Consider the following 12,353-nt stretch of genomic DNA (forward strand, 5'->3'; position numbering starts at 1 on the left):
TTATGACTGAGATATAGCTGTCGTACACTCACAAAATGGCATTCTAGTTGGTAAATGACTCGACTCTTGTCAGTTTGCTTGGTGTGAGTCAGTGTCCCAGTTGCTGAACTCTAGGTGAACTGTTGAGATCAAGTTTCTGGATCTGCAAAACTGAAGACCTGGCTCTGGGTGTTGGGGACTGAAAACTGACTGTAAATCTGAGAGGTGAGGCTTACTTGTGGATGGCCACAGACCCTTTTTTCTTTTAGTGTACACACACTCTTTTTCTTACCCGTCTTTGTCCACACAAAGTGCAAAGCATCAAAAAGTTGAATACATCTGATTTGACCTCAGATATTCCAGAGTATCAAGAAATAATATTAAGTACCCTCAACCTCACAGGTGAATTCCTAGGAGACTCAGAAAGTCCCCACAGAATGAGAGACAACAGAAATATTAATATTTCTATTAATAAAAATACTATGGACATAGAAATAATAATAATAGGAAAATCATACATGGAGAAGCAAAATCCTTAGTTGCCATAGGACTACTTACTTTGTTTTTTTTGTAGCAGGTGCTTTGCGTATTTTATTTCATCTAATTCTCTCAACAGGCTGTGAGTCACAAATTATTGCACTCATTTTATTGAGGAACAAATAGCCAAGTGGGTTTAAATGACTTTCCTGAGGTATACAAATAGTAAGTGGCAGAGGTAGGTTCAAACTTCAGAACTTTTGACTTTGAAGCTGATGCGCTAATCATAGTGAAGATTTGTTAGCTGCTCAAATCAGAGGGAGGTTATCAAAGTTTACATAAATTTCAGTTTCACTATTACTACTTGAAACTGATAATAGCCATCCTTAGATGTAGGCCAAATGTTGCTCAAACATTTCTCTGGGATTCCAAATGTAGTCTTCACATGACAATAAGATTTTAAAAAAGATAAATATGACAATGTGTGTGCTTAAACATAGTTTTTAAAACAATCTCACATCTCATTCTAATGATTCTATATTACCTCTTACAGAATAAAGAAGTGAAGGTTTTTAAGTTTTGACTAACTTCTCAGTAAGACATCAAATGTCCTCTGTGATCCCCGACAATGTTTGTGCTCTGTGTGTGTGTGAGCTAACACAGGGGCCTTACTGAGTTATGGCCTCTGACCTACTCCCATTAGCTGGTGCCAATCACAACCTGCTATCCAGACTTCTTGACCAGATAGTGGTCGCCATCAGTGTTAAGAGCCCCGGGATGGTGAGAGGATTGGTCTTGTAGAAGCAGGAACTCTGAGTTCTTGGTTAATTTTTTGAATGTGTATGCTTGGCTTTTACCAGCAAACTGAAGTAAACAGGATTAGATTAGGTTTAGGTTTTTTTCCTGCTTTGTAATCAAGAATTGTCCACATTCACTCAGATGATTTCTCCTTTTCTGTGATCAGGAAAGGCTGTACACATTTTCCCCTGTGCTGTACTGATGTTTCCATGTAACACCACCCCCCAACTCTCTGCTGTCCATTTCCAAGGGGCTACAGCATTGTCATCTGCTCAGCCCAGGGCTCCAACTCCATCCACATCTGCTGTTTGGACCATGTGTCCCATGTGCTGGCTAAGGACATCATTCCTCGGGGTCATCCCCAAAGCAATAACCTTTCAGGGTTAAAGCAAATCAGCATAATATTAACATTAACATGGATTTCTAGTGACAGCTGTTGTATCAGTAATGCCCCTTCCCATCAGACTTTTAAAATACAATTGATTGACTTTGAATTTAGGACAAGTTTTTGTATTTGGAGATGGAATCTCTGGCCATATTTGGGCACAAAATTATAAATCTGAAAAAAAAGGTAAATCCTCCAGTTAATTAAAGGGAGATAATTAAAATGTAGTATATTTACTTGTGGAGAAAGAAGGCTCTCTGAGTCTAACCTCAGTTACTTTGAAAATCAAAAAGTACCCTAAGCTTTATAGTTGATTCTTCTTAAACCAGGAAGGTATTTACCTTTGCATAATTTCTATGTCTGTCGGCTCATATGCAGTAAATAAACACACACACATATGTAGATACACTCACACCCATCAAACTACACTTACTCAGTTAAATGAAGATTCCCATGTGATGAATCTGAATGGTATAGCTATTTGAGCAGTTAAAAGTGATGTGAGACATCTCTTGCAAATGATTTGCATTTTTCTATTCACAGCTATCTTTAAGTAGACAACCTGAAAACCAGAGCAAAACTTAGTCCATTTACCTTCTCCACTGAGGGGAAAAGTAAATGGTTTAAGGATGTGTTCAGTGCATCAGACACCTGCCACTGTAGCCACTGTGTAGCACAGTACATATATACACACACACACATGCACACAAGTATTATTATATATATATATAATTATTACTATAATTAATACTAAAAGTATTATTACTATAATTACCCCCATGGATTAAAATTAGAGGAGAAAGGATTACAGCTAACATTTTAAAAATAAACACAGAACACACATATGAAAAGTAGTTATTAAAGCTGAATTCAGTATTTTCCTCAAAGCATCATAGTACATTCTTATTAATAATTAAAAAAGAAATAATGACAATCTTATTGGCTATCTTACACCAGATTCTTTAACACACTACCTTTTAGAGTTGGGGCTATCACTTAAGACATGTACCCTAGTCTTTTTCAGCTCACAGCTAATCTGATCATCCACATTGAAGTTTAGTGAAATGTGTGATATTAGTACTATAATAATATAACAGCCATCAGACCACATTTCATAATTTTATTTAGACTTTTACAGTTTTAGTTATCTATAGTAGATACAGTTCTAGTGACTGTGATTATACTAAAGCTCTGCTGTTATAAATAGCAAATACAAAGTTGACTGCCACGCCATACACATACACACACACACACACACACAAATACTATACACTTTTGCATGCAAACTTTTAGGAAATGTTCCTTTTACTTAAAACACACTTAGTCTGGAATTTGTCAAGTTATCGCTGACTTAGATAAACCTGAGAAAGCTCCAAATGTCAAGTAACACTGTCTTTATACTGCTCATTCAATGACAGTATTAATCACAATGAAATCTAGCTCAATTGTCTATATTAAAATCACATATAATAAAAAAATAAACATTTTTGCAAAAGCATTAAAACAGATTAGAATTCAAATTCACAAATTTTTATATGTAACATATATTTCCCTTCATATAAATTTTTAATGATGTGAAGAATACAATATACAACAGAATAAAAAAAAATTGTAACAGACAGGTTTCAGCAGCCAAATACACAGTCGTCATTATAAAACTTGGAATTAAAATTAGCAACCAAACAAAGAAACATATTTAAATGAATAGCAGTGTTGAACGTGCTGGTAGTGTGTTGCTTAGAAACTCCACCTCACCAAAAGAAACACAACACAAAAACTGAAGCAAAAGTGAACATGGTAATTGATTATACCAGCTGCTTCTTTCTCTCACTATCACTCTAAAGATTTTCTTTAAATTCTAGTGTTGTATCTATAGTGTCCACACCACTGGCCTTCTGAAACTTAAGAGATCTACACCTTGATCTCTTAACAAGTCTTTTGCATTTGGAAATGGAATCTGTGACTATATTTGGAGACACAATTCTAAAGTTCCCGAAAAGACAATAAACTTTTCTGTACTATTATATAATAGGGGCAATACAAACCCAATCTAAGATATTTTTTGTGTACTATTGATTGCATGATACTCTCACACCAAATTGTGTCTATACAGAAAAAAAACTCTAAAAATTAAAAAAAAATAAACGTGCATAAGCATTTCTAGACAAAAAGAATCACTTGTATCACAAAACAGATTTTCCTATTTAGATAAAAAAATCTGAATACTTAACCACTTTAATAATCTGACATTTGAAAAGCATTGAAATATATAATAAATCTCATCTATGCCTATTATGTACTATGTACCAGTGTGACACATCAATATTATACACAATAATAAATATAATTTATATCAGAATAGTGGATCTTTCAAGAAAGTTTTTCAATCTGTACAACTAAAAGACTGTGAGCTTCATCAATAAATACTATTGATATTCATAATTTGAACAAGAAAAATAAAGCTTCAACAGATCTCTAATAATAACACATACTTAAGCAGTATAACTATTTCACTTATAGCTGCTAAATGCACTGACAACTCTTGTGCCTAAAGGCAGTTTAGCCTACTTCATGAGTAGACTTAAAAAACTTACTGGTCCTAGGTCCACATTATAACAGGTTAACTTTGCAAGAAATTTTAGCCAAGAATAGGAATTAAAGAGTCCTGGAATATACAGGGGCAGATTTCACACACTCTGGTTGGCTGGCTTCAATGTTTTGCCCTAAGTTCCCAACAGATGGATGTCATCCAACCTCTTTAATCCAAGATGGCCAGTGGTCAAAGGGTCAAACGTTCCACAGCAGGCAAGGGTCAGCGTCATGTTTCTAACTCCAAAGCCCACTTTCATGACATACAGTATCTTAGTCTCTTTTCATCAACTCAGTGCAAACACAACTGATGTTCAAAGAGTCAAAGATGCCCAATTGAGCCATAATATAGCTTGAACTTGCTATGAAGATAGTTTTGTAGTGTGATATTTATGAACTGGTAAGTGTTATGTTAGCTGTTCTTTCATCAACTTATTAACAGATGTCTGTCTTTACTACTAAGTATTCATATCATCATATGTGATGAATCAAATTTTCATGCACTAGATCACTGCTTTATTTTGATCTTCTGGGTATTATCACCATTAGCATCGACTCTTCACTGAGACCTCTTTTTGCCTGGAAGGAGTTGGCGAAATCACTCTCGTTGCTATTTGGCACATACCCGCTTGTCAGCATTATCCACCACATGATGCATGAAGATTACGAGGAAAATTTCTGGAAGAAAAACATCCAAGAAGTCAAGGTAATTCTAGTCACTGATCACTACATACCCTTAACCAGGCTGGGGATCTTGAGACCTAAAAGAAAGAAACTAAAGTAAAAGGGTTGAAATGTTTCAGAACTGTGTGCCACGAGTGGTCAAGTTCAAGGATGGTTCAGGTTTTGAAATTCCTACTGGAGACATTTTAGTGATCATCATCTCATTTCAATGAGCAACAGGTATAACAAGGACAAAATGGTAATCATGCATTTCAGACTTTTTTTTTTTTTTCAGGATTCCACAACGGACAATGCTGTAGGACATTAATAAGTGAGAGTGTAGCTAACGCTCTTCTCCCTCAAAAGGAGGATGTGTAGGAAAGATATTGAACAGATTTCTTCTTGATTTGGTTTCTATAATTCTGCACATTAACATTGAGTATTAAAAATATCATTCTTAAGAAAGGCCAAAGACAGTGTTTCTTTATTAGTCTTAATGGCTTAACACTGGGTAAATTGGAAGGTTGTGAATCTGAAGGTCTCACAAATCCTCAATCCAGGCAGTCGATGCAAATTCTGACTTCCCTGCCCTTATGTCTCAAGGGGCACTGATGTGCTTGCTTAATACACAGTTCCAAATTGCTTTACTGATAAAGCAAGCAACTTTCAAACAAGTTCCTCTACCATTAGTTGGAGATGCTGATGTTGCCTTTTGAGAGCCAGTTTGCACAATTATAAATGCCTTTGATACTGGTTTTATTTGTTTAGAGAGCTAAATTGGGACCTTACCTCATTATCCACATTATATGGAATCTGACCACTTCAAGGGCTATACATGCAGCAATTCAATATTCCTAGAAATTTGTTATAAAATTGAAGTATTTGACATCATTACTGCCTGGCACACAAAAACATGTGAAAAGACAGACTAGTAGTCTTCTCTTAAATTATTAGTGATTTCATCACTTTTAACACAGTATTTTTCAATACTACAGCCCTCAATACTACATTAATTTTCCAGTTACCTTTCCCATATAGTTGCTCTCTGTTTTCTGCCAATATGAGCATGTAAGATCCAGTAAAGAACTAAAATTTCGCATTCTATCCACATAACTTAAACAAACTTTGCCTTCTTTTCATATTGTACTTAATGTTTTCTAACAAAGGAACAAAAAAGAGTCTTCTACATCATGACTTCAATTTAAATTAGTCTTTGTTATACAAATTATCTTCTTTCCCTTCCAGGCTCATCACTATTTAAAGAGTATGCTGAGAATATCTTGTACCTAAGTGTGTAACCCTCAAAGTGCAAACAGTTACTCAACTATGGTCTGCAATTAACCTGTAATTTTTGCAATTGTTTTGAGATGTGAGTGAGCAATTGTACTGGGACATAAACTCTACAGGCATTGCAGAGTAGGGGTGCATATAAATGCTTTCTATCATTGTGACTTAGGGAAAGTCTAAACACTTTGATGATTTTGGATGAATTTTACTTGTTAAGATAACTTATGAATTTGACCAGCAAACATTAAGCACCCAAGATATAGTGAGCAGCTTTTTAGAAATAATCATTTTTTAGGGCTTTAAGTTCACTCACTATTTTCTAAAAAGACTCAGCCAGTTACCACTTGTGTTCACAGGACCAAAAAAAAGAAACCCAGCTGAGATCTGATGTTGAATAAACCTAGCTTAATATTTTACTATACTATGCTATTTTGGGGGAAGTCAAGTTTCAAATTGGCTCATGACATGGATTATTAAAACTATAAAGACCAGATGAATCATAAACTCAAGTTTTAGATGGTCAGTTTCCTTGAAGAAATTAGTATCAAAATAACTCCAGTACTTACTCGCACTTTAACATAAAAGCTTGAAAACGGTAAAGGCATCAGAGAAAGTAAATGTTTAACTAGGATAGTATTATTTTATTATACATACTCTGGTTAAAGAAGGGAAACCTTGAAGCAAACCCATACCAACCAAGCATAGGTGTATTTACATTTTTTCCCCCTGCTCACTACTTTCTTGGTTTTAATTTTCTCTAAACTTACTTGAAACTTGATGGGGTTAAAAAAAAAAATCACTGATGTCTAATAAGCATCCTACCATGTAACAAAAGTGGCTGTTTGGAGATTCTTGACTCTTCACAAGCTGGTATCTCCATTCTGTTTGAACTCAGATAAAATATTGAGGGTCATATCTTCACTCTTGGATTGCAAATTTACATCACTTCTTCTGGAAGCTTTCCTGGTGGCTCTAGAGAGTCTCCTTCTGAAAGTATCTCCTGCCAAGAAATAGAGAATGGGGTCCACACAGCTGTTGAGACTTGCAAGACCTCTTGTCACCTGGTAAGTGGCATAAACGCTGTCATTGAAATCACACATTTCTGGGGTCTGGAAATCCAGCCGGGCCCTCAAATTCATCGTTTTCATTACATGGAAAGGGATGTAAGACACAGCAAAGACGGTCAGTACAATAATCACCAAGTAAATTGATTTCCTTCTCAGAGGTGAGTTGTCCAGATCATTGTAAATCAGAGCTCTCACAATTAATCCGTAACAGCCCAGAATCAACACTAAGGGCACACAGAACATAGCCACGGTCGTGCACATGCTGTAGATGAAATAGCTTCGCAGGTACTCGTCGGAGGTGGTGTCATAGCAGGTGATGGTTTTGTTTTTCCGGACCCCTGTGCCAGAATAGAAGAGAATGGGGGAGATGGCCGCCACCACGATGAGCCACACCAGGACACTGATGTAGACTGCGTTCTTCTTCTTGAGCCTGCCCAGGGACTTGAGCGGGTACACCACGCCGCTGTACCGGTGCGCGCTGATGCAGGTCAAGAACAAGATGCTGCCGTAGAGGTTCACATGGAAGATAAACCTCTGCAGCTTGCACATGGCATCCCCGAAGATCCAGTCTGTTTTATTGAAATAATAGAAGATGAGCGCGGGCAGAGTCAGCACGTACAAGAAATCAGCTAGGGCCAAGTTGAACATATACACGGAGATGCCACTCCACGGTTTCATGTGGAAGACGAACATCCAGATGGCCACGCTGTTGCCCAGAAAGCCGATGATGAACACCACGATGTAGACAGCGGGCAGGTAGTAGAACTGGAAGCCCGTCTTGGTCAGCGCACATCGGTAGGAGGCAGCCACGGCGGCGGTGGAGGCGACCGTGCTGTTCCCCCAGGGCGAGTCTGAGCCAGTCAAGAAGGCAGCGTCCGTCCCGTTGGGGACAGTGGGCCACAGGACCTCGGTCATTCTTTCCTCCCCAACTTAGGCGTCGGCCCCGAGCAAGTGGCAGCGAGAGGGTGGCGGCGGCGAGGGGCGCAGCGCGCATCGGAAAAGCCAGCGAGCAGAAGGGAGCTGGTGTTGGGGATCCCCGCGGGAGGGGACGCGCGGGGCCTCGCCCACACCGGCTCCAGCTCCTCGTTCGCCGCGGGCCATGAACTCCTCCGGGAGCCGAGACAGAACTGACTCGGTGAGCCGGCCAGCAACTTCCCGTCCGGCTGGCAACGCCGAGGTTACACAACAGGGAGCGCAGGATACTGCCGCTGACAACTTTCAGACTGCGCTTTCCTGGAGGCAGCCGGTCGCGCCGGAGAGCGCGACGGGGACGCAGAGCGGTTAGCCCGAACTCGGGGCGCAGCGCTCCCCGGCCTCCCTCCCGCAAAGATCAACGTTTGGGCATCTTGCTTCGTTCTCCCTACCTTGCAAGCAACCAGCTCGGCTTAGAGGGCAGAGCCGCCTCCTCCGCGCCCCCGGCTCTCAACCTCTGCGGGCCATCGAAGCGCGCGTGCTGCGCTCCCGTGAGCTTCTGGCGCGCGTCCAGTTCGCTGTCGGTGCAATGCAACTCCCGACGCCCGCCCCAGGCCCCGCAAGGTCTGGAGTGCAGAGGGCAGGAGGGAGGGCCAGACTCCCCGCGAGGGTGGGCGGAGTTTGGGCACCCAGGCGAGTCCGCGCTCCGCCGGGAGGCGAGGGGCGTGCCTCCGCCGAACCAGCCCGGCTGCCAGCCCGCGCTCTCCAGGGGCGCTGCCGCGAGCCTGGGCGTCTTCTGGGGAGCTCGTCTCGGCGGTGACCTGGCGCGCTCAACTTCTGCCCGGCCTCTGCTACCCGCGTCCGCAGCAGGGGCGAGGGCGCCCTCGGGCTGAGCTGGCTGCTTGGGAGCGATTGGCCCGCGAGAGCCCTTTCGCTCTTCCGCCAGCTATCTCGGCAAAGTGAACCGCCAGCTATCTCCGCAAAGTGAAGTTGCTGACACACAGGAAACCCTTCTGATCGCTCAGAGCCTGCTGCCGACAACCGAAGTGACGACCGGTCGAAGTCAGAAGTTTCTTGGATCCTCAAGAACCGAACCAGGTGTTCGGAGGATCCTAGAGCTAGCAGTCTCCAGCTGGGAACGCCCTGGTTTTGCAGTGCGTCTCTCCGCCGACACCGGATTCCTGGCGCAAGCAGAAACCTGCTACTCTGGGGGCACTCGCGCTCTCAAACTGGGAGGGTGCTTGGGAGGGCTGGAAGGACGTGTCTCTGTCACTCTGCTAGCTTTTACCCATTTTATTGCAAAACTGTGTTTGTTGGTTCTCTCCCTTTTTTCCCTCTTTCATTAGTAGATTGACATCCCTAGTAAAAACGTGAGAATTTTTAAAAGGACTTTGTTTTTTAAAAAAATAGTCTTTTAAAAACTATTATTTGTGGATAATTATTACTGTTTCAGCACAAGTTAATTTAATAACTACCACCTAACAACAAGACAAGCTCCCAAATGCCCCGGTCCATTTAATTCAAGGTCAGAGGCAGCAAAATAATAATAATAATAATAATAAAGTAAAATTAGTAATAATTAAAAATCAGGCTTTGGAAATAAGTTTAATATTAAATACGTCTGGTATTAATAGATATAAAGGACAAGTTCAACTACAAAGTGATTACCATATGGATTTGGGGGCTTGTTATCAATCTTTAAAGGGATTAGTCACAGTTTTCTCCACTTAAATTAGGACCTCCTTACATTTGTTGTAATGTGCTAAACAGTATATTTATTGAAAAGTTGTTTCCCGTGCCTCCCGTATCAAATATTTTAATTAGTGTATGTACATAAAAATTGTATTGGAGTAAATTTAATTGGGAAATGCAAATCATTAGCTGTTCTGGTAAATGGGTCAACACAAGAATGGAATCTGGCACTTGACATTTTACTAAAAAACAATTTATTTGTGGGAAATATTGACAAATACTTTACGCTCAAAGTTTAAAAAAAAAAATCCAAGAAGAAAATATTTGCAAAACATATGCCATAAAGATTTCTTTCGGGTGCCGGATGTCATATGAAAGTATTCCCCTGAAAAACAAACACTTAAAGGAAAACCATCTCTGGTTTTGATTCCATAAAGAAAAATGCCCACAAGACTCAGAGGACCCTTTACAGGAACTCTTTAGAAAGCATCATTTCCAAGCACATGCTTCCGGAGAACACTGGAATTTTGCGTTGTGGTCAACTGAGCAATATAAAAATAAATGATATGACTAGTGTAAGTAACTCAAAGGCCCTGAGTGTTTTGAAAACAGTCTTAGTTTGTAGACCTCAGTTTTCTTATCTATAAAAGAAAAGAGGAGGATTTGATTATATTTTTCATTCCAGCTCCCAAATTATGTGCTCCTATAATTCTGAGCTTTAATACAAAGTATTTTTATCTTGTTTGATTAGGGTGGTACTAACTGAGCTTCTGTTAGAGAGAAGGAAACAAATACATCTAGTTCAATGTTTCCTTCATTACATCTAGATCTATTGCTTTCTGTTAGAGAGAAGGAAACTTAAAAAACCTTTAAGTTTCACTGAAGCTCAAGAGGCCCTAACTCATTCCTCTCTACTTTGCATTTGTCTTTGCAATGTAAGCAATATGTTTGTTTGTAAGCAATATGTAACCTCATTCAGAAGTCTGTTGCAAATGCATAAACTCATAATGCCAGTGTTTTTGATGGTACACTTAGACTTAATATCACTCAGTACTTTCCAAACTTGTGACACTTCACTAGGAATTTGGAGGCGATAGTTACCTTAAGTGCATCACAGATTTTTAAAAATGATGTGAAAAGGATAAACTGTAAACACTACTTTTACAGAGAGCATAATTAACTTCTTATTTATAATATATTTAAATCATATTTCAAATAAAAATTATGCCATGTGGGAATAATTTACATATATTCAGCTATATCGTCTTGAACTAGATGTAATGAAGGAAAGCAATAGATCTAGATGTAATGAAGGAAAACAATAGATCTAAGACCTAATATCATGTCAGTATATATTGATACATGTAAACTTTGAACTAGATGTAATGAAGAAACATTGAACTAGATGTAATGAAGGAAAACAACAGAACTAGATGTCATGAAGGAAAACAATAGATCTAAGACCTAATATCAAGTCAGTATATATTGATACGTGTAAACCATATATAAATACTTTCTTTAAAGGCAGAAAAAGAATACTTTAAATACATTACTTTAAATGACTTGCCTCAAACATTTTGTATTTTTTTTGTATTTTATTAATTATGCTAATATCTGATTTTAAAAGATTTATAATTAAGTTGGAAATGAAATGACTACATATAATAACAACAAGATAATAATAATCCAGAATAGTAAGTTATTTTTTACTTAACACTGGGCATAGGTAACAAGGATTATTTTCCTTAATCCTAAAAATAGCCTATGATGATAATAAAAAATTATATTTGTTTCATATGTGATAAATCTAAGGTACAAAGAGGCTAAGAAGAAAGTTGAATTTTAAACTTAAGCATCTATCTGAAAAGCCTGTACATTTTATCACCATTATATAAAAAACACATAAATTCAGGGCATTGTTAAGAAAATTAACTTTTAATAACCATTACAGGTTAAGCAAGAAATTTTTGACACAAATCTTGAAGGTTACTGATAGCTAAAGAGTATATCAGAAGTTTCCCAAATGTTCTAATTCTCCAGGGAGGCTTTTACAAAATAGCCAGAGATGTAAATATGATCTTAGAAAGACAACTATGAGGAAATTAGATCTGTTTAACCTGAGGCTCACAAACAATAAAACTTCACCTCTTATGTTTACAAAATTCTCATAACTTTAGAAAATCTTTTTTTTCTGCCAACAACCATTAAGAGCAGAGACATCATTAAAAAAAAAATCTAATTGAGAACCACAGGATAAAAAGAAAAAAATTTTTGATAAACATAAAATATAAAACTTCCCACCTTTAAAATTGAGATCAAGAAACATTAGATTTGATTAAACAAGATACTACAGATACTAAACCCAATGGGGAGGGTATACAGGGTGGAAAATAATGGGAGAATCATTAAAGAGAACAGCTGTTGTGAGTTTTACAGGTGGAAGACTAAGAGACCTGATTTAAGATATATTGGGATTAAATATACATCCCAGGAAGTGCTGGGTT

At 38.6% G+C, this 12,353-nt stretch overlaps 1 protein-coding gene across 1 annotated transcript; it reads right to left on the reverse strand.

The window, feature by feature from the left end:
* Nucleotides 1–2,744: 2,744 nt before the first annotated feature.
* On the reverse strand, nt 2,745–8,792 carry P2RY1 (purinergic receptor P2Y, G-protein coupled, 1). Its single transcript, XM_004682335.2, has 2 exons — nt 7,001–8,792; nt 2,745–4,906 (listed from the first exon to the last, which is right to left on the reverse strand). Exon 1 carries the CDS (start codon nt 8,158–8,160, stop codon nt 7,039–7,041), a length of 1,122 nt encoding a protein of 373 aa, XP_004682392.1. The 5' UTR covers nt 8,161–8,792; the 3' UTR covers nt 2,745–4,906; nt 7,001–7,038.
* Between the last annotated feature and the right edge of the window lie 3,561 nt (nt 8,793–12,353).

The sequence above is a fragment of the Condylura cristata genome, unplaced genomic scaffold (genome assembly GCF_000260355.1).
Source record: "Condylura cristata isolate star-nosed mole 26May11 unplaced genomic scaffold, ConCri1.0 scaffold00014, whole genome shotgun sequence".
Classification (NCBI taxonomy): domain Eukaryota; kingdom Metazoa; phylum Chordata; class Mammalia; order Eulipotyphla; family Talpidae; genus Condylura; species Condylura cristata.